The 24,115-nt window shown below is 29.5% G+C and overlaps 1 protein-coding gene and 1 long non-coding RNA gene across 6 annotated transcripts in view; one reads left to right on the plus strand and one right to left on the minus strand.

Annotated features, from left to right (window-relative positions):
• LOC142330599 (TATA-binding protein-associated factor 172-like) overlaps nt 1-24,115 on the plus strand; it is a 143,925-nt gene that overhangs the window by 57,010 nt on the left and 62,800 nt on the right. For all 5 annotated transcript variants that reach the window (XM_075375991.1, XM_075375994.1, XM_075375993.1 and 2 more), the window contains 5 exons: nt 5,214-5,455; nt 15,085-15,213; nt 19,397-19,578; nt 22,117-22,362; nt 22,495-22,653. In XM_075375991.1, coding sequence (XP_075232106.1) covers nt 5,214-5,455; nt 15,085-15,213; nt 19,397-19,578; nt 22,117-22,362; nt 22,495-22,653 — 958 coding nt within the window. The remainder of the gene's footprint in view (nt 1-5,213; nt 5,456-15,084; nt 15,214-19,396; nt 19,579-22,116; nt 22,363-22,494; nt 22,654-24,115) is intronic.
• Nucleotides 13,941-24,063, minus strand: LOC142330600 (uncharacterized). Its single transcript, XR_012757817.1, has 2 exons — nt 23,863-24,063; nt 13,941-14,162 (listed from the first exon to the last, which is right to left on the minus strand). It is a non-coding gene; the product is annotated as an uncharacterized LOC142330600 (long non-coding RNA).

The following is a 24,115-nucleotide window of genomic DNA, read 5'->3' on the forward strand; positions in this document are numbered from 1 at the left end:
CGATTGTGATTATCGACCTACATGTGGATGGATTTTGTTTAAACTTCATGGTTACCTTGGTGTCAGAGGATGATGCCATTCAAATAATGGAATTTTGTTGTAAAGGATTATAGATCATACAAGTTTAATCTCTGATAACAGTCATATTGGAAAGCCCATATAGCAAATCATTATATATAGCAAATCAAAATTTCCAATGCATATCCATTGGCATTTTTTTATGATTGTCTTGTGTTAACGTGCATAGTACTCAGACTAGTCTTGTAACCTTAATATTGGTGGACAATTTTATCATGAGTTTCACAAGAAATGGTAAAAGAAAAATAGTTTCAAATTTAAGATTGTAAATAAGTCATTTTTTTTTAATTTCATTGTCAGTGAGCTTCCTTAAATTGGTATTGATTGAGATTTACTTTGAATGCTACACCATCTTCATAATTTTTTTTTGTCCATCACATTAATACTAAATTTGAACAATCATTTGCCTCTGAATTTCAGCCAGCATCACAAAAAAATATTTAAGAAATGCCAAGTAATGTAATGTTTGATAATCTATGTTGGCACTGATTTCCTTATTATTTTAAAAAATTTTTATAGTTTAGGGAGGCATGACAAAGGTAGATTTCGATTTCAGCAAACACTCTCCCAAACAAATCAGTCTACTCTGAATTCAACAGATATGCTTGTGCTTGCAAAAGAAATAACAGATATTTATATTGTCTTTTTAAAAGTGTATTATAGTATATTGTTCTTTGATTTAGTAGAATTACTATATGTATAAATAAAATTCTAAGTCTTTTGTTTAACTACTTACTGACTTTAAATTGTTAAAATAGACAATAAAATTTTAAATGCTAATGTATATGCATGAGTCAGTATTCCTGTAAGCTAGTTTGTCCTTCCAGAATAAATTATGCAGGATCATAGTTACCATTTTAATCTCTCCTTATTCAAGTTAAAGGAGGAACAGCCACTTTTTGGCCTGCTAGGCTTGACTGGAGACACCTTTTCTGTTCAAGGATTGCACAAAGTTTTTGATTGGTTTAGGTGCGTACCAGAAGTAATTCTACCCATGTAATCAATCCACATAGTTACTAATGTGGAAGTTGAGCACTGATGGGTAGATCAATCCATAAATTGCAGCATATTTTTTTTACTCTTTTTGATGATATGAAGCATAATTTAACAAAAATATGGAATTTTCCAATAATCAAGTATTTTTTTTTTACTGTAAATATTCTGCTTTTATAGGCGGCTAGCTTCTGAAATATAATTGAAAGATAATTATTTTATTGAATTGGTTTTTTTTTTTGTGGGGTGCAGTATTGATAAAAAAAACACCTTCGAAAATTTAAATTATAATAAAGTAATTATTTTACTTTATTATTCTTTAATAAAGAATGTAATTACTTTTTTATTTTTTTTAATGAAATTATATTAGTTTGCTGTTTTGGTGGTACTGTTTAAGGAGTTGTTAAATTTTAAATTATTCATCTTTGACAAAAAAAGAAAATTAAAATCTTATTCAAACAAATTTTTTTTCATTGTATTAAACATCCATGAATGAATGTGTGAGTGTACTCTATACAGTTAATGTTTTAAATAATTTGTTTATTTAATTTAATTGTCTTTTTAAGTGTTGAACCATACTTCAACATTTTATTATGCAGTGTTTAATGAATCAAAAAGTAGTGCTTTTATTGTATATATATTCTTTGATTGTATACTGAATGTTCTACAAAAAAATTTTGTTTTAATAAGGTAATTAAAACAATATTTATAAATTGCTGTTACAATTATATTTATTTAATTATTATAATAATTATATAATAATTTATATAATTATTATAATAATATAATAATAATTATAATAATATAATAATAATATAATAATTATAATTATATAATAATTAATTATTATAATTTAATTATATTTATTATATTTGAACTGTAGAATTATTTAAACTTCATAAATATTTATCACACAATATTTTTTATCTTAACATCATATCTTTATAGACTATATGTTTGTGTTTAAGTAGTAATTCTTTAGTCAAAATTAGTCATGGTATTTCTTTTTTTACTTACAATTTTTTTCTTTTTAGATTTTATATAGTTTATTTTATTTATTTGTTTCATTTTCCTGTTTCCTTGTTGTTGTAATAAGCATGCATGCTTAAGTATAATAATTATCATTATCATTATTTTTTTTTTTTTATTAAATAGAAAGATAAAAATACAAATTTACTATGTAATAAATAAACAAAGTCTGATAAATAAATAATACAGTGCATAAAAAAAGGAAATTCTTAAATATTACAATTAACAAATAAGATGCTTAGTTTTAAAAATGTAATCTATTTTAAATCATATGTGCATGCTCTTTTTTAAGTAAGTAAAATATCTATTATAAGAGGAAGAATGAAATAATAGTTCTTGGGAAAGGTTATTTTTATTTTAGATGATTTGATTTTTCAAAATGGTATACAACGCTTACCTTTTTTTTACCATGGCAATATCTACCCATTGTCAGTCACACAGCTAAAACTAAGAATTTACTTAATTGTGAGAAAATCTGTGCTCTCATTTATATTTTTCCCAAGCTGTAAATTTCTTAACTATGACTTATCGACTCTTTCTCCTTTTATGTTCCTTACTGCTTTATTCACAAGTCTTGCAATGGCATATATTATTTTTTTCAGGATCATGCATGACTAAGTTTGCAAATAATTCTTTACTGCTTTTATTTACACAGATCTATTCAGAATGAGTTTCAAACTGGAAAATAAGTAAAAAAAGGGTTAAGATGAAGTAACCATTAACAGTGAATATGTTTAGTTCTTTAGTTTGCCGTGTTCTTCAGACTTTCATCTTTAGACCCCAGATATGTAAAGTGGAGACCTGGCAAATGGCACTTTAGTCATTAGAATTTTACAGCCACCAAACAAGAGTCTCCAGTCAGTCTGCCGGGAATATCCACCTCATCCCTAAAGTGGCTTCTCAGGCCATCAGTCAGCTAGCCCTCCGTCCTAAGTTTGAAGAATCTACTCATAGTAGAATTGTACTTGCACCTCAGAACTGATAGTAGAGGAAGAGAAGAAGAAATCACAGATAAGGAAAAAGAAATGGGATTATTAAGGACAATTAGTATATTTCAATCTTTCAGGACCCTTTTAAACTCTGATGCTTCATCTGGATAATATTTATGATATTAGTAATTTTAATAAATATCTGATTTCAAAATATAATTTCTCTTATTGCTAATTTTATTTTTATAAAAAAAGAGGTGCTTCAACACAATAAAATCTATGGTACTAGAGTAGTACTAAAATTCAAATGATAGTGACAGTCAGTTGGTGAATCTAACTGTTCAAGATGAAGACATAACAGTGTAACTACTATGCCTTGCTGAAAACCAATTACAGATTTTAAATCGGTGCGAAAAAATATTGTTATTAGAAAATACTGAAAAATGCAGGGTATCTCATCACAAAATTAGTTAATTGCTTAAAACATACCCAATTTCTATTAAGTTGGAATTATTGTATTAATTAATATATTACCAAAATTATTTGCTTCTGAAATTAAACTGATATATTTTTAAGTGTGTAGTAATAGATTGCTGCATGTAACATTGTTTCTTTTTCATAACAAGTGTCAACACCATTTTAATTTTTAGCAATACACTTTCATTTAACTTTGTATAAAATATCCAGTTTCTCTGTTCTTTGCAAATAGATTTTATTCTTAATTAATTGCATTATACATTCTAATCTTAATGTACAACCAAGTTCACCAGTCTTTGTTAGCTAAATACTAGACACTGTTGTAAACTAAGGGACGATGAGTTATAAATAGCAACTTGCCACACTGATTGGTTCGGGCATGCACAGTAGGTTTAAGTGGTCTGTTGAGCATGTAACTGCCACATTGCTGTCAGTTCATTGTTGTTTGCCTTTGTGAGACAGTGTGTTAAAATGAGTGCAGTAATAACAATTCCTGCCAATTGTGAAGTTCATTCAGTGATTAGATTTCTATATGCAAGAGGACATAATGCTGCTGAAATTCACTGTCAGTTGTGTGAAACATATGGGACTACTGCAATGAGTGAAGGAAAAGTGGGGCAATTTTATCATGAGTTTAAGGCAAGCCTTTTAAATGTTCATGAAAAACAGAGAAGTAGCAGGCCTAGTGACTGGACTGACGATCTCATTGAACATGTGAATGCAAAAGTGAGAGAAAATTGTCACTTTACAATTAGCAGTTTTTGTCTAGAATTCCCTGAAGTTTTCCCAACATTGTTGAGAATTGTGACTGACCTCTATCATAAATTGTGTGCATGTTGACAAGGGCTGAAAATGTTGACAGGTGCTTACAGATTATAGAATGGGGCTTTTCTCGAACACTTTAATTACAAGGGAGACAAATTTTTTCCATATTATCACTGGTGACAAAATATAGATTTCATATGTTAATGCTGAAACAAAACAATAACTCATGCAGTTGCATCAATCCAGTTCACCTAAACCAAAAAAATTCAAACAAACCCATTGTCAAAGGAAATCATGGCAATTATATTAAGGATGTGCTTTTGATTGATTTCATGGAATTTGGAACGTCCATCACATCAGAAGTCTGTGTGAAACACTTTCTAAACTGCATCGTACCATTTAAACCAATGACAGGAAATGTTGAGATCAGGAATTCTTCTTCACAATAAAACACTTCCATACACAGCAGCATGCACAACAGAATCAGTCCAAAAGTTTGAGTAGGAGTTTGATAAAAAAAGTCCTACCCAGTGACTATCATCTCTTCGAACACCTCAAGAACTGGCTTGCATCTCAATGATTCAAGGAAAGTGAAGAGTTGAAAATCTTGGTGCAATAGAGGCTATAATCCCAGGGGGCAGAATTTTGTGCAATAGGTTTGCAAAAGCTTGTTTCACAATATCAAAAGAGTTTGGAACAAAATGGTAATTATGTAGAAAAATTAAGTAAATAAGTATTTCAAACCTGTAGTAAATTTTTAATTTTTTTCCACTGTTCTCATTTTGTTACCATAAATTGTTTTTTTCTTCGGTATATTTGAGGACCTCTTATTTCAAACATTATCAGTCAGCCAATTTTCATTGTCCACACCTACTATAGAATATTGTAAAATTTTTTTATGTGTTTTACTATTAATTATTCTATAATTGTCTATTATTGTAGATTGGATCGACTGTTTGTACTGCTTGAGACAGGCTCATCTCCAGTCACACGTCGTGCTGCTGCAACACAACTTGGAGAGGTACAGCGTTTACATCCTCACGAGTTACATAACCTTTTATCTCGTTTAACAACATATTTACGTAGTCCAACATGGGAGACTCGTATCGCAGCTGGACAAGCTGTTGAAGCAATACTGAAAAATGTACCCCAGTGGGATCCACCCGGTGTTCCTGGAAATGATGGTAAAATAATTTCTACAGACTTAATTTGATTATTTTTCATTGACTAATGCCCTGCAGTTGAAAATCTTACTCTAATGAGTAGAGACACATAAAGAGTTTAAAATATAAGGTTAATATAATTTTGAAATATAAGATTCCATGCTTATCAGCTTTTAAGTATCAAATTTTTATTTTAGCTATTGTTAAATTGAATAGATTGTAAATCATTAGTAACTTATTCATATACAAATGATAACCGCTTCGTAGACTACAATTTTATGTAATTATTGATAGCATCAAGTTGGTTTGCATTCAAATATCAAATTTTATTAGTGATTTTTAAGTAATAAGGAAAAAAATGATTAAAAACATAATCTGGATTAAAAAATTATTTATTGTAAAGTTTTTCGGGTATTAGGAGATTTGGCTTTGCTTGATTGGTGCTTATGGTATATTATCATGGGTAGGAAATATTGCCCCCCTCAAATCTGTTCACTGAAAATGCCTCTTTACCGGATATCAAGATTGCATTGACTGTTAGATCCCAACATACTCAGCATGGAGAATCTAGCAAGGTCAAACCTGCAGTCGCAGAACTGATAATGGTAAAAAAGAGTTCAGAAATAAGGAAGAAAGTGAGTGGTGAGAAAGAATGGCCTACTTATCAAATTAGGAATTTACCCTACTGTTAACAAGAACTGAAATTTGTAAATTTTATGTCATTAAGCTAAATTAAAAACAAAAAGAAACAAATTTACCTTCTGATTTCTTAGATCTATGCTTGCATATAAAAGAGAATTAATGTTTATCAGTTTGCCAGTGTTTTTTAAAATTATATTTTTTTATTATTTTTAAACACTGGTATTTTTTTTTGTTTTGACGAACTTTTTCTGCAGATCATTCATTTAAATAAAAAAGAGAAATGAATATCACATGTTTGTTTACAAATTCTTGAAAAAGTATTTATGTTTTGATCATGTGACCTAAGATTTAATTTAATATAAAAGTAGTAGAGGTTTTGCAAGGATGATGGACTCAATCATTAAATCATTGTCTTAAAACCCATGAGTTCCCTAACTATTCATCGGGATCAGTTATCAAAATTGCCAGGAGATCCTGACTGAAAACATGTGTTGCTGAAAGTCATGAAAAAGTTTTAGTTTCATAAAAGTGATATAATTAATAAGCATTCTCCCAACAATAAAAAATATTTTTGTTGGAATGATAGTGATAAAGAAACCTTTAGATTTATGTTAAGATCAGTCAAATAAAATGTATATTGAAAATCCCGATACTAATACATTACACAATAATTTCAAAGATTTTGATGGAGGGTGCAGAAAATATTGATTTATTAAAGAATAAAAGTATAATTCAAATAAGTGTAGTCTGTTGATAATAATTAACTGATTGGTCCATTGGTACAAAAGATAAAACAACAGCAAAGGAATGTAGAGGAATAAAAAACTTGTACAAAAAGCTTGTAGAAATTACTAAATGCAACATTTACAAAATAATTTACAACAGTATACATCAACCATTATAGGCTGACTGCAAGTAAGATGGTATAACAAACGTATTGATCAGCAACAGATTAATGACATAAGTTGAGGAAGCAAGTTTGTTTCCCAATAAGCGAGCTGGGTTTAATAACTGTAAAGGATATTCACGTTAAATTCTGTTATTTCTTCAAATATGGCAAAGGTAAAAAAGTTTTTCCAGAATCTTTGTAGATTTAAAGGGTATTTTTTAATTCAATTAATTAGGTTAAGCTCTGGTATGAATTATTTTAAACGGGTCTAGCAGGGAAATTATGATTGTTTGTAAGTTTTTTTTATTAAAACAGACTATACAAACAAATGTAAACTGAGATAAACTGATGTAAACTGTCGCTAGCTCTTTGTACAATCTATAAAAGATTTAACAAATTGTTTTAAGGTGGAAGAGGTTGGAAATTGGCACAGTTGATAGAGGATATTTTGTTATTTTAATGATATTTGCAGATGATACCTTTGTTTTGGCGGATTCTGTTTGCAATTTTTATAGCTAGCTAGAAATTTTTTAAGGAATATGAAATCTAAATTTTTTACTTTGAACATTAAAGTTGTCTTTAATAAATCTCTAGGAAGAAAAAATTCAGGTGTATGAAATGGAGTGAGTCACCATTAGAGTACTGCAATGAATATTGTTTTTGGAAGCGTTATTTTCATTTTCATGTAAATGTAGAAGTAACAAAAAAATGTATAAGTATAGCCCAACTTGTTCCCAGTAGTTAAAGAAACTTGATAATAACTAAATCAAAATTTAATCTTCGCTCCCAGTAATTAATAGTCCAGTGTTTGACAATAAAAATCGATTGTTACCTCAGAATTCTTTCGGACAACATAGATTTTTATGAAAATTTATAATTAAGCCTTTCTAACCTCTGCTTTAAAAGTTATATATTCCTGATGTGTGCTTTTTGTTTTTTGGGGATGAAAACTATCTTGTTAAAAAAAATTCAAAAATCATAGCTTTAAATGTTTCATAGATCAAAACCATTTTTAAATATGAAGAATACATATTTACATTCATATTTATTTATGAATACATATTTATTTTTTACATTCTTTTATGTTCTGGAATATAATTTATGATGTTTTACTATTTTTCAACCCTTAGAAACCACCCCTTATGAAAAAAATTGTTAAAAATATAGAAGTGTTTTGCAGCTCAAAATCATTTAAATGTGAAGAATAAACATTGTTCCTTATTCTGAAACCATAATTTATGATGTATTACAACGTTGCAACCCTTAGAATCCACCCTAATGGTGAAAAAAGACTTAGTTTTCAACAGCTTAAAATATTTTAATGGTGCATTTATAATGAATTATAAATGTTTTACAGTTAATCTAATTTATAATTTATTGCAACATCCCAAACCTTACAAACCAGCCTCGTGATTAAAATTAACATTCATGTTTACTTAAAATTAAAAACTAAAGTTATAAAATGACTAAAGGAGAGAAATAAAAATTTTATGTACATTATAATAGCACGTTTTATTATTGTAACTATAGATCATCACTAGAACTGTCATCACTGCCGACCTCATCCTCTTGGTCAGTAATTGAAGGACAATTTTGAGAAATGTCATCAGAGCATGTACCATAGGTAGGTTTACAAAAAAGTCCAACTTTTCTGCAGCCACAAGTAGCGCCGCATCCTTTTTTTGCAATTGCAAATTATCATTTGAAGCAATTCTTCTGATGCAGGCATTTTTTGCATTTTAATTGGAAGTAAAGAGCCTTCATTATTCATCCCTAGTCAGTTGGACGAATATATTTGTTCCCGAACCACACCTGGGTTTGGAAATAGACTGACTACATCATATAAGAAATGTACATTCACATATATATATGTGCAATATACCTATACTCGTACATCTAAGCACACAAAGTTCTCATCCACCAGCAGGTGTTCACCTATTGTGTGCTCCATTACTTTTCTTCTCCTACCTATACTTTCATCTGTATATAAATATGTATGTGTGCACGCACGTGCATGCGAGTGTTTGTATACACACACATTACATGTATGAGGATATACTTATACATAAATATGTACAGTTTTATGTGTTCACATATATTCATAAATGCTCTGAAACTGTTGAGAATATAAAAATTTACATGCTCCAAAAATTTCACTGAAAAAATACAATTGGTTTTTCAACAATAACTTCCTTAATTTTTGAGCTATCCAATTGCCCAAAAAACCATTTTGCAGGGAATTTCAAGGGCGACAAGGCAAGGCAAGGCAAGGTAAAGTTCAGATTCCTTGAGTCCTTTGTTTTAGAAGTTTTTGAGCTTAAAGGCTTGAGGAAGGTGGTCCTTGCACTGAAATGCAAACTTCTAACCATCCTAATTTTTATTCTATAGAAATAAAAAAAAAATATTTCAGTAAAAATAGACTATATTTTTGTACTGTAGTATTTTTTCGTATTTTCTTTAGTTTTTGAATTATTGTGAAAAAAAGAAAAATTTTAAGAAATTTCAAAACATTTATCAAATATGAATCAACCTTTTTTTTCAAATCTGATAATTCCAAACCAGTCAAACTTCTAGAACATACTGCTAGTACTTAAATAAAGTAAATTGTAAAAGGATTATGTTCAATTCCAATTGTAGAAAATTCATTTGTTTCATTGCTGATTTTTTTTCTCGAAAAAACAAAACAACTATTTTATTTTCATCGTAACTCCGTTAGTTTTCATGCTAATGACTTTCACCAAAGCTAATTTTAAAAGTCTTTTCAAGAGTGCTTTGAAAAAGTATCCTATCAATTTTCCTCAAAAAAATGTTCTGTTATTTAACGTTGGAAGGTTTGATTTCAGTTTTCGGTGAACAAAAAGTTACGTTCAGTGAGACATAACTCAGTTCATATTGTATCAACAGAAAAAAAAAACCAGTCTCTTCATTATTTTATAAGCTTCATTTTTGCTAATAATAATATTTTTGATAAAACGTAAGGTTTTTGAGTTATTTGTGAAAATCCTTCAATGTTGGATGAAAAATCAATATTTTCAATCACAAATAACTCAGAAAGTATTGACTACAAAAAATTTTTATAGAACATATTTTACTTAGAATCTATTCCTCCATCAATTTCTGCGGTTATTTTGAATTTAATTAATTTAAATAATTAATCATTTCCATTCCCAAGAAGGGGTGGCATCCACCCCCAGGGTTAAAGCACACTTCGGCACTATATAAATTTTGTTCCTTGAGCTATTCCCTAATTACTGTCTAAAATTCACGTCAGTCAGTTTTGTCCGAAAGAATTCTGACCGAAAAACCATCAAACACTGGAGTACAAAAAACTATAATTATTAAATCAAAATGTAATCTTAGCTTGCTATCGTTACACTGTTCAGAGAAATGGTATTAACTATTTTTCTATATGCTGTTAAGATTTAGATTCTTCATTATTAAGACAACACTGAAATTATTCAAGTTCAGTTTTATTAAAAATTTCTTTATTTCAAAAGTAATTCCTGTTTATTTTATTAGAGTTGAACTTTGTATAAAGACATCCATATTTGGAATAAGTAAGTACTTACGTTGCCAAATAATAAATTCCCTAAGGTTACATATTTTTCAATTTAAAGGATGTACAAGTTGTATATGATTAGTATAGAAATTTTCCAGAGATTGGGGATTTTATTTGTTTTGCTGCTTCACAGTATACTTTACAAGATTATTGGAGGGATGTTTAAGACAAATAGTAGTTGACTTACTCTGGAGAAGTCTATTGATAAATCATAGATAGAGTTTTGGTATTAAGCAGTTGTTTACGTATCACACAACGTTATTTGCAGTTTGTAATATATTTTTCTGGAAATTATGGATCGTGTATTTATTGATTGCTAAGTATGATGCAGTAAGAAAAAGAATATTTTCAAGGATATTTAAGAGGCAGAAGAAACCTACATGATATCATTACTGTTGCATCATTAATTATTAAAATTATTACAATTTTAAACTTAGTGGTAACACATTAACAATTAGAATTTTTTATTACAGATGAATGAAGCATGATGATAGATTTAATATGATGGCTTTGTTTTCTAAAAATAATATCTGTGTTTTTTAATTTAATTGAATAATGACTGTTTATGTAATTTGACAGTAGAAAGCCAGTACTAATTGAAGATGTTTCATACAAAAGAAATGTAATGAATTATTTCAATTATTACGTCAATACACCTTTTATTGAGCATAAAAAAATTAATAAATGCAGATAATTGACCTAAATGCTTGATGTAGAACATACAAAAGCAGCTTATTTAAATAAAAGTTTGTTAATTCTTTATAAGCAAACAAAGAATCAAGCAAACAAGTATTCAAGAATAACAATAAAAAAACCATACACCTTGGCATTATTATACAACAAGAGACTTTTGTTTAATAAACTATACAATATTAAAAAAAAAACTTGGCTATAATTATGTTTCAGTGAAAACAAAAATCTATAATACAGATTTTAAGGAGTACAATGTTTATTTGATAATATAAAAAAAAATTAATGAAAGCATAATTTTTTTTTTTTTAAATTATGTATTAAGTACATTAATTCAAGAATGTATTGATAAAAGCTGTGCGATAATCAATTCTGGTTGCTTCATGAGAATGGATGATTTAAATAAGCACGGAAAAGTACCTATTTTTGTTTTCATATTTACATGACTATTTGAGAATTAAAAATAGCAATCCATCATTCAATTTACAAAATTTAATTTCCTAGAGATAAGACACTACAGATGCGAGACCTTTGGTGAGTAAAGATTTATGCATTTGTTAATGCAAATTTTCTGGGACATCTCAGCAAAGATTGCTTCAATCTCTTCTTAAATCCTAGTTTTTAGTTCATTAATGCTGACAATGAGGATGATGTGGGAGCACTGGCGCTTTTTAAAAATTTCCTAAAAAAATACTATTGAAAGATCTGGTGAACTCATTGGCCAAAGAATACATTCTGAAATTCAGCATTCTGAAATGTAATTGTTCAACTCAGCATGGAGAAATATTTGAATGTCACAGTATCATGTAAGCAATCATTTCCAAAAAATAAAAAAGTTCTATAATCCATATGAAGACATTTCACACTGAAGTTTTCACTATGTAATGATTGGTGGTTTAAAAGAGGAAGATCCACTACAGCCCAATAGAAAAAGTTCCTTTTTGAAATATAACAATTTAGATCAAAGTCAGCTCCATCAAAAATCTAAATATATTTCAAAAAATTTTGGTTTTGTCATATTTTGGCTAAAACTTTTCAGAAGAAACCTTTTATATAACAAATTTTCAGACTACCTAAATCTTACAATAGATGAAAACTAAAATGAGAATCTGCATACTCTGTACTGTGTGATGAGGAAGCCTAATAACAGTATGTTACCATGCAGAATGCTTAGAACTCTTCAGGAATAAAACACTTGACGATTTTGGTTTTCAGATATTTTTTATTATGCCTGGGATGCTTCTAATCCAGCACTGATACTACAGACTACAAATTTCAACTCGTGCTTTATAGCATGGAAGTGTACCACTTACTCACGCTATAATAAGTGATACCTCATCGCTCAATATATGAATGATACCAAAGTTAGAAGTGACAATGAAATTTTGGTCTTGCACAACTTAATAATGGTTATTGTTTTTATATAATACTTTTACTTAAATCCACTCTCAACCAAGACCCCTGTAACTAAACAGTACTAATTAGGGAAGAAAATGATCTCAATCTTACCAACTAAAACTATCAAATGAACAATTCAAAGTAGCTCTTTTGCAAGTACCATTCTGTACTTATAATTTCAATATATTCTAATAAAAAATATACATATATTCAGTAATCCCAACTTTTTTTCTAGATTTTAAAAGTACTGTAGAAATGCCGTTGAGTACTTGTTTTGGATTATAGGAACTGCTTCAAAATGACGGCCACTCAGTTTCAATTTCATGATGGTGAAAAAGGTAAAAGTCACAGTAAGTAGGTCTGGTAAAAAAAGAGCATGACAAGCAAGAATAAAATTATTCACCATCAGGAAACTTAATGGTGTGAACAACCAATGGATAGGATGTTGTAAATTAGTAGTAAACTGCAGTTGCAGCAAAGTTTTTTTTTACACATTTTGTAATAAATCTCCAAACATCAGAACAAAAATCAAGATTTTATTAATGTTGAAAAGAACAAATTCACACTATTTTTGAGATAGAAAGTTTGAATTTCAGACCTTCTACAGCTTCTTTCATCTTGATGAATGTAGGAGTTTCTAATGCAATGATTATTCTGTTTAAAGATTAAACCGGTGATGAAATTCAAATTTCATCACCTGTTATGATTCTAACATTGGCATTTCTTATAGCTCAAGAAACATGCTTATGCATCTTTACTTTTGAACGTTTATCATGAATTCAGCAATTTTGTTTTTTTTTCATGAATAACTTTTTTTTTCTGAAATTAATAAAAGCAAAATAGAAATCCATGTAAATGTCTACATGGATTTCTATTTTGTTTTTTTTTATTGATTTTAATTTTAACTTTTAATTTAATTTTATTAATAACTTCATATTTTATATATATGCAGTTTCAATTTTAATTTACAATTTAAAATTTTTTAATTTAAAAAATTTTAGTTTTTTCTGTTTTGATTTAATTGAAAGGGATCTTTTAACAATTTTAGATCTCATATATAGTGTAGGGTTTTTAATTTTAATGTGTAATTTGGAACCAACGATTTGAAAAATTATATAGAGCAACTGATGATGCGATTGTTGAGAAGTGTAAAAAAAATTTAATTCAGAGTAGAGCTACTTTTTTTTTTATTTCTGCTCAATTTATTTCCTCAGTTGTTTATTTTTATTACTAGAGGTATACTTTTATCCCACAACATCCTCTGCTAATAAAGTGGAAAGACAGGAGTGGGACTGAAATTATAGTTATAAAAAAAATAATGAATGAAATGAAGTCCAACAAAATTTTTAATTATTCCTTACAGTTCTTCTTACATGTATAGTAGACATATGATATTGAATTGTGAGTTGGAATCCCATTCTCCTCAGATACAGTGCATTCATTTAGAGGTTTGATTTTATTTTAGGATGATCATCTACTATAGTATCATTTTAATTAATATTTTTCTTGGCTTTGATAATGATTATTTAGATTAAAGTCTTTTCCATTTTCTTTGAAAAAAAATTTAATATGACAGTCTTTTTCACAAAATTAAGTTCTAAGTCTCTGACAGTTTGATAATTTGATTATCCTAAAGGTAATAATTTAATAAGTGAGATTTATGTAAAGAAAAATTATATATATTTATTTATTTATTTTTATTATTTAAATTCTGAAGAATCAATTTTTTGTAATCAAATTTTTTCAGTTAATGCATATATACAAATTAGGAATAGAAGCTCAGGCTTAAAGAATTAGATAACTCAGTTATTAGTTTGAGTTTTCATGCAATCTCCAGTTAGGAAATATACCAATGATCATGTTTGTAAATACATTCAATACTCTACTAACTTGAATAACGATTTGGTTGTCATACCAGTTACCAGAACATACCAGCATGATACCATAAATGGAACCAGGGCATCAAACCCAACTTCTAAGGCACTTGCCCAAGAAAGGTGCACTTCAGTTTAGGAATAATAGAGAATTAAAAGAAAATACTAAAATTGAATTTTTTTATTAACTAATCCATTTTATATTTTAGGTTGTTCTAGTGAACTGTAGAATTTATGGAATCATTCTGACATTTATTATAAGATTTAGGCTAAAGATTAAAGCATTTTTCTCTTCTTATAGATGATTAATTTATCACATAAGTTTGAATTTAAGAAATTTATAGTGTGTGACAAATTCCATGCCTAACTAGGGAAAAGTAATTATTAATTACTTTCAGCTGAACACACTCTATCATATTTACTTAGATTCGTAATGTGCAGCTGTTTTTTATCATCTTAGATTGTGTAAAGAGTTGTCTATTGTTGTTTCAGATGTCCATGAATAAACCTTGTAATATGAAACTTATTTTGTTAAGAACAATTAAAATGGAAAAATAGAGCTTGTTTAATTAAAGATTGTTTTGTTTCTTCTTTTCAGAAAAAGAAGGATTGTGGCATGCTGGTCGACTGCGGTTTTCTACATTTAATATAATGAATGTAATATCAAATAGTGCATACCTTATGGGATCAGAAGGCAAAGAATACGATTTTGATATTGATTCTGCAGGTCGAGTATTTTTTATTTTATTATATTGCATAAGAATCTCAGATTAAACAAAACTATTAGCAAAGTGACATGGCTCGGAAAATTATATGCAACTGTGCATTTTTATTCTTTTAACTAAAATCTATAAATTCAGAATGAAGAATAGACTCTTGTACTAGATGTGTAAATATGATACCGGAATTTTTGTATAGAAAATACACGTTTATTGTATGAAAATGATAAAAATATTTTATTTGAAATATTGTCCATCACTAGCTATACATTTTGTCCATTTCTCTTGACAGTTTATGAATGCTACGCTAAAAAAATTGTTGCTCTTTTGAGGCAAACCAGTCATCGAGCCATTTTCGTAAGAAGTTAAGCACTGCTCAACAAGTGCATGTCCCATCGATGCAAATAAATATTAGTCAGACAGAGCCAAGTCTGTTGAGTAAGCTGCATGCAAAAATATTTCCCAACTGAATCCTTCAATCATTTCCTTGATCAGTTTTGCTGTGAGTGATGGTGCATTATCATGAAACAAAATCACTTCATGTTGCCTTTTTTGATATTCTGGTCGTTATTCATGCAATGCTTGATTCAAATCGATCATTTGTTGTCAGTATTGTTCAGTATTAACAGTTTCACCAGGTTTTAGTAGTTCATAATAGATCACACCCTTTTGATACTACCAAACACAGAGCATTGTACCACCAAACATAGAGCAATTTGGCCTTGAAATCAATGTTAATGGTTTGCCTGGAGTTATCCATGATCTTTTACACTTACGATTATCAAAATATATCCACTTTTCATTACCGGTCACAAATCGATGGAGAAATGAGTTTCTTTTGTACCTGACAAGCAGCATTTTGCAAGTGGTTTTTCATTTTTTTGGCTGTATTTCATTCAGTTCATGTGGAACCCATTATCCCATCTTCTGAATCTTTCCCATGGCTTTTAAACATATGGAGATGGCTTCTCGTGTTACATTTAATTGATCCGTGAGTTGTTATGTTTGAGTGTCATCCTCATCCAACAATGCTTGCAATTCGCTGTTTTCAAACCTTTTTGGTGGTCTTTCACTTTCTTTATTTCTTACGTCAAAATCACCACTTTTTAATTTTTTTTTTAAACTACTCAGAGCATTGTGATTTACTAAGAACCTGCTCACTGTAAGCTTCAACAAGCATTCGATGCAATTCTGCAGCAGTTTTCTTTAAATGATAACAGAAAATCAATGCTGTAGGTACAAAACTCGACATGTTCAACACTAATTAAAACTATGCTGTTGTATGAAACTAGTATTGTTGTGAGTTGAAAATCTTTGTCAGGTGTCAAAGAAAGAAAATAGCGCCAATGATGCGGTTTGACGGTAACTACATTGACAGCTAGGGCCATCTATGGGTAAATTCCAGTTTCATATTTACACATCTGGCACACAAATTACTTTCAAAAAAAACCTTTAAAATGAAAAAGGCTAATTAAAAGGAAATGAGGATGAAATTTCTGTGAACATTTTATTATGCAAGATAAAAATGTTTCCTGACCCCTTTAAAAAAAAAATTATTTACAAGAACTTTTGAATATCTAAAATATGTGAATAACCAATTTATTAACTTCGTGAATCTATAAAAATTACACCTGACTTATGTTATAACTTTGCCTTTTAAGAATTTATTCATAATTAATAATATATCTTATAAGTTATATGAGAAGTTTTTATATACTTATGTTAATCTTTCTAGTATTGTTAATACAAAGTTTAATTTAGTACACATTCTAAATTATAGTTACATAAGTTATATTTTTCAATTTAGTGGTTGTCAATATCTTTTCCAGTACCTTGTTTTATAAATTTAAAATGCATACAAGTTTTAAAACTCTGAATAGAAGAGTTTACTCTTCACAAAATGTGAATACCTTACTATTTCTGTTCCTTCACCTGATGAAAAATTATCATATATGCATATATCAACTGATTCAGGCTTTAATAAGATTTCAAGCCCATCGAGCTGATCTAGTGGTTAACTTGTCATCGCAAATCAATTGTTTAACAGCTTATTTTCCAAGTTGGAGGTTCCAAGGTTCAAATCCTAGTAAAAGTTAGTTGCTTTTATATGGATTTGAATACTAGACAATGTATACTGGTGTAGTGGTTGGGGTTCAATCAACCACATGTCTCAGGAATGCTCGGCTTAAATCTGTATAAGACAACACCTCATCTAGATATTATACATATCATCCTCATGTCATTGGGCTGTTGGGGGATTGCTTATTTTTCACTAGTAGAACAGATTGTAACTTACACATTAGGAAATAAAAATAAAAAAATACAATTTTAGTTTTTCTATGTGGAATATTTGTTTACATAAGTAATAAAAACAAAGTTCAAATGTAATTTAAATAATCCTACTATAGTTGTTTATGTACACCCCTTGTTAGATAAGAATGCTTATGCATGATTTTCTTAATCATATTTGTTGATACTAAATTTAATATAAAATGATTTTTTTTGTAGTATAAAACTGAAAATTTTTCTGCATGTCCTAACTCAGTAATATTATTTCATTGAAGGCAAGCATACAAAGTCTGTTCAGAAAATAACTGAACTTTATTTCTTTAATCTTTATTATTAATTTTACAGATTATTGGTCCTTGTTCTCTTCAAAGTACTCCTGGATAGCAACTTCTAACTACTACTTCTACTTCGCAAAGCAGTCCTGAATACCTTCAGTTGAAATGACCTTTAAGGTCCATGATGAATTTGCTTTAATGTCATCAATAGAAAACAGCATCCTGTCATCACTGATTTTAATTTCAGAATTAAGAAAAAATTTCCTGGAGACAGGTCTGGCAAGTAGGAAGGCTGAGGGAGGACAGTCATCTGATTTTTGGGTAGAAAACTAACAAATTGACAAAGCTGAGGGTGTGGACTATTTTTATGGTGAAGGAACCATGAGTTGTCTTGCTGCAATTCTAGTCTGTTTTTGCAGATTTTTTCATGTAACCGTTGTAAAACACCTTGATAGCACGCACGGTTCACTATTTCACCTTGCGGCAAGAATTCAAGATGCACAATTCCATTAAAATTGCATAAATTCCATTATGATCCTTTGCATAAATTTTTTATCATCATTGGCTTGTTCAAGAAGTTGCTGATAAACATCCACTCAGTATTTTTTCTGCTCTTCATCATCAAATGAGGAACAAACATGGCTGCAACTCGATGTATGTTCAGTTTTTCAGTCAAAATGTCATTACATGATCCAGTTGAGATGCTAACCTCTTCTGCAAGTTCTCTGACAATCAATTGGTGATTTGCATGCTTGCATGCACCAGATCTTTGATTTTCTGAATGCAGATGTCATCAGTTGAAGTCAAAGGCCTTCCTGGTCAAGGGTCATCTTTAGTCGATTGACTACCACCTTTAAATCATTAAAATCATTCATAATATTGCATACGACCCAGAGCATTATCTTCGTAAGCTTATTTCAAAAGTTGAAACATTTCTGTGAAAGTTTTCCCCAGTTTCATGCAAAATTTTACGTTTCATCATTGCTCCTGAAAACCACAAATTACAAAAATCACTACTAACACTTAAACATGTTGCACTCAAATAATAGTAACACGAAAACTAAGTATTAGAAGAACATGTGGTTACAGAGCAGGTTATGTGAAACACAATGCTGCCAACCACACATCACTTAATTTTGTTGGCTTGTAATTAAAAATGTTCGGTTATTTTCTGAACAGACATATATTACAGCATGCTATATGAATACTTCATTAGCTATCATGTATTCATGATATCAATTCACAAAAGAGAAATAATTACTGCATAGTTTGAGATTATCTTTGAGCCCATGTAGAACTTGGTCTCAACACAAAAAATTACTATATAGAAGAAATATTCTCGCATGTTTTTTTTTTTATATTTGCTAGCTTCAATGGTTTAGAAATGAGCTCTCTTTTAAAACAAACTATGTATTAATTTTTTTTAATTCACATTAAGAAAGTGGATGAATCTGTGAAGACTATGTGATATTATGTTGTTCACAGTATAGAATTAATGTTTTCATTGATAGAACAAGTCCTGTTGACTTGTACTGCTGAGAACAATTCAGTTTATTTTTTAAATTATATGATTGATTTTGTTATCATATTTATTGATCATCAAATTAATTTTTTTATTTTTCTGCAGATGGTGATAATAAAGAGAGACTAGCTAGACAGTGTCAACAATTAAATTCACGAATTGGACTGGTTGGAAGTGAATCTATACTTGGCCTATCAGGCAATGAACCTATACTTAGTAATAAGGATTTATTAACTACCGATGATTTAGATATTAAACCAACCACACCATTTCCTTTAAATAACAAGGTACATATACAAGTTTTTTTAAATTGATTTTGTGAGAAATCATTTCTGATTAGATAGTTAATCTATAATTTGAGACTGTTGCTAGTCAGTTCAGTGGAGCTCAGAGATCAAAATTCAAGCTTTTTCCTTGGAATCTACTGAAATGAATGAAAACTGCTTTTTCCATTCCTCCAAATTCTATACTAAACAGTAATAATTTTTTTAAGTATGTTCTCTGCCCATTTTTTGTCAAATTAAGTTAATCTTCAACATCTATCCTCAAATTTATTTATTTGTTTAAAAAATAGACATTGCCAGTGAATGTCAGCAAACTCTGACATTGATGTGATACATGATGTGAGTGGTAGTTAATTTATAGTAAGTTACACTACTAATGCTAGTGTTCTTGAGATAGAAAAAGTAGTTGTAGAAATTGCTTAAGATTGGTTAGTAATGTATATTTATTAGGGTTGGCTGAAAAGTTTTGAGCCTCAACATGAAGATGGCAGCACTGGTCAACAAAAGTTAGAAAATGTATTCGTGCATGCATTGAAAGGTACAGCCATTTTTGACACTCATTTGTTGTTTGATAATCATTTTAATAAGTCATTGTGAGTGTTTTTGTAAAAATGGAAAAATTGAATATCGTGGCTTCATTAAATACTTGCATTTGAAAGGCAATATGCCTATGCAAATGAAAATCGAATTGGACGCTGTCCCATCATTTGCCACTATGAAAAGATGGGCAGCTGAATTTAAACATGTTCATACCAGCTTGGTTGATGATGAGCATTCAGGACGGCTAAAAACTGAAACCACCACCAATATCGTTAAAAACGTTCACCAAATGGTACTGGACAACCGATGGATTAAGGATAGAGAGATAGCAGAGACTATGGGCATATTGAAAGAACGTGTTTGTCATATATTAACTGAAGAATTAGATGTGCATCAGTTATCTGCATGTTGGGTGCCGGGTTTACTTGCAAAACAAGTCAGATTTTTTGCATTGATTCACAAATGTAGATGAAACATAGACCCACTACTACACTCCTGAGACAAAACAACCTGCTGAACCTGCTCCGAAAAAGGCAAAGACGGTTCAATCGGCTGGGTAGGTAATGGCAACTGTTTTTTGGGATAGTAATGGAATTTTGTTTATCGATTATCTTGAAAAAGGTAAAACAATAATGGGACAGTATTACGCATCAATACTTGACAAGCTGATGGCAGAAATTGCAAAAAAAGACCACAATCTCTTTCCTCCAAGCAAAACTTTAAGGCTAGAAAACAAGAAAAAGTCACTTTGGGCCAGATCAGGTGAATATGGTGATAGTCAACTAATTCAAAGTGTAATTCATGAATTTTAGTCATGGCGATTGTCAAACGCATTGTCCTGATGGAAAGGCACTTTCTTCTTCAAACGTTATTCTTTTTTTGCAACTTCTGCCTTCAGTTTGTCAAGAAATGTTGCATAACTTTGTCCCATTATTATTGTTTTACCTTTTTCAAGATAATCGATAAACAAAATTCCATTACTATCCCAAAAAACAGTTGCCATCACCTTCCTGACCAATTGAACCGTCTTTGCCTTTTTCGGAGCAGGTTGTTTTGTCTCAGGAGTGTAGTGGTGGGTCTATGTTTCATCTACATTTGTGAATCAATGCAAAAAATCTGTCTCGTTTTGCTTAAACTGCTCCAGCAGGGCCTTGGAATCGTTCATTCAAATGCGTTTTTAGTCCAAAGCGAGCAAACCCGGCACCCAACATGCAGATAGCTGATGCACATCTAATGCTTCATTTAATATATGACAAACACTTTCTTTCTATATGCCCATAGTCTCTGCTATCTCTCTATCCTTAATTCATTGGTTGTCCAGTACAATTTGGAGAACTTTTTTGATGATATCAGTGGTGGTTCCAGTTTTTGGCCATCCCGAATGCTTATCATTAACCAAGCTGGTATGAACATGTTTAAATTCAGCTGCCCATCTTTTCACGGTGGCAAATGATGGGATTAGCATCCCCGTAAACAATGTCCAAGACGTCAGCCACTGTTTGGAAGGGTTAAAGAGGTTAGAGCATTGCTGGAAAAAGTGTATAGGCTGAAAGGAGGATTTGTTAAAAAGTTAAAAAATAAAACTATATTTGACAGAAAAAATATGTCTTTCTATGTAGGCTCAAAACTTTACAGACAACCCATGTACAGCCAATAATATATAAAACATATTTTCACTCACTTGATCTTCTTTTACTTCCATCAACAAAATTTCAATATCTTCAGGATAGCTAGTTGGCTAAGAGGATAGCGGGTTGTGAATCTAAGCAACAGATTTTTGATATTCATTTGCTGTCCACCTTTGTTTAAAACTAGTTTATTAGGGCTTTTTTAATTTTTAAATCTTAAACTAGTTTTGTTATAAGTAAAGCATAGTACATTAGCTGTTATGTTACTTTTAATTGTTTTTAAAAGTGTGAAATTGAATTGAAATAAAGAAAACAACTAAGGAAAAAAATAATTGCTTTTTATTAACTTATTACTTGATTTTTCTTTTTTCAGCTAAATGTGTCTGAAGTTGTTAATGCAAATAATCATTGTGGTCTAAGTTCACGTGAAATTAATAGAGAAAGAAGAAAAGCAAGACAAGCATTATTAAAGCAAAGATCAAGAGATAATCAAGAAGAAGAAGAACCTGATAAAAAGAAATTTAAAAAAGAAGAGGATATTAAAATGGAAGACATAGAAGTTACTGGAAATGCTGAAAATTTACCTGTACCTGATTTAACTGGTTCTTGGGGTCCTGATGTAAGTTTATTCTCATTAACTATTTACAAATCAATTGTGAACATATCATCGTTGATATTTCTGATTTTGAAGTATTGATAGTTAAAAAAAAACTTTAATTTCATCACTAAACTTTTTTTTATTTATGAATAGGCAATAGACTGGCCACTTGAAGGATTTGCTGATTCCTTGTGTGCATCACTTTTTAGTCCTGTGTGGGAAGTAAGACATGGCGCAGGTACTGCTTTAAGAGAGTTGTTGAAAATTCATGGCCGTGGTACTGGGAAATCTGCTGATATGCCTTCCAGTCAGGTAATATTCTATTTGTTATTATTATGATATTTTATTATAACATATTAAGTTACTTGAATTTATATTTCTTTTTCCTAATGTGTATGCTGCAATCTGTTCAACTAATGAACAGTAAGGAACCCCCAAATGGCCCATTGAGATGAGGATGATATGTATGAAATGTAAATGAGGCGTGGTCTTATACACTCAGATCAACTATTCCTGAGATGTGTGTTTAATTGAACCCCAACCACCAAAGAACACCAGTATCCACACTCTAGTATTCAAATCCATATAAAAGCAACTAACTTTTACTGGGATTTGAGTTGAACTTTCAACTTTGAAAATTAGCTGTTAAACAACTAATTTGCAACAACCTAACCACTAGACCAGCCCAGCAGGTTGAATTTTATATCTATGTAATTTTTTTTATTATTTAGGATTTTTGTGTCATTTAGATTGTCACCTAAACCTTTCTGACTGGAGATAATAAGAATTTAAATTATTTTTTTATTAAAATAAATACAAGCAAGTTACAAGTAAAATTATTGTAGAAAAATGAGACAAAAATTATAAATAATGAAATATTTTCAAATGATAAGTTAAGGAGATAAATAAACATTTATAATTAATAAATGTAGTAAGTATGTCCATAAGTGTGAAGTATGTATTCATTCAAATGTATTGGGGGGCTAATATCGAACAAATGATTACTTAATCATTTACATGATTTTTGATATTGTTAGAAAGCTCAAACAAATATTACTTATTTTCATAAAATTATTATTAATTTTATATAAAAAATTATTTACCATATTGAATGTCCAATTTTTATGTTCTTGGATGTTTTTGTAAATGCATAAATTATTACACTATATTTTATTTCTTCAGTAAAAATATTACTTTCATTGTCAGAAATATCACTTTGTAAATTAAGTTTGATTCACAAAAATACTAAATATTAAAAAAAAAAAATTAAAAATATTTGACAGATAGCCAACAAAACAATAAACAAAATAAACAATAGTAATAGTAAACAAGGATAATGCTTAAGTTTTATTTTACCACTTGTAGTAAGTTAATGGATTTTAGTTCTACATACCTCCAGAATACAGGTAAAACTCCATCATTTGTTTTCTTTAATAAATTACAGAAACAGAACAATATTTTTTTTTTATTAATGAGATTTGATTTTTATAATTAAAGATAAAGTAATTTTGTAAGGTGTACCTGAATATTCTGAAGCTTTATTGGAAATATTGGACATCTCTACTATTTTATCTAAATAATACTGCTTATGTCTACTGACTAATTTTTGTTTCAATTTCACAGTTATCCATTAACCCCTTAATGGTTCTTTATTTTAACAGAAAATCATATTATTATACCCTTTTGTTTTCACTAAATCTTTGTTATTTTGCCCATGTTTTTTACACATTTTTTATTTATGCAATGAAATATGACAAAAAAAACTAATTTAAGG

Source organism: Lycorma delicatula, chromosome 9 (genome assembly GCF_047948215.1).
Source record: "Lycorma delicatula isolate Av1 chromosome 9, ASM4794821v1, whole genome shotgun sequence".
Classification (NCBI taxonomy): Eukaryota; Metazoa; Arthropoda; class Insecta; order Hemiptera; family Fulgoridae; genus Lycorma; species Lycorma delicatula.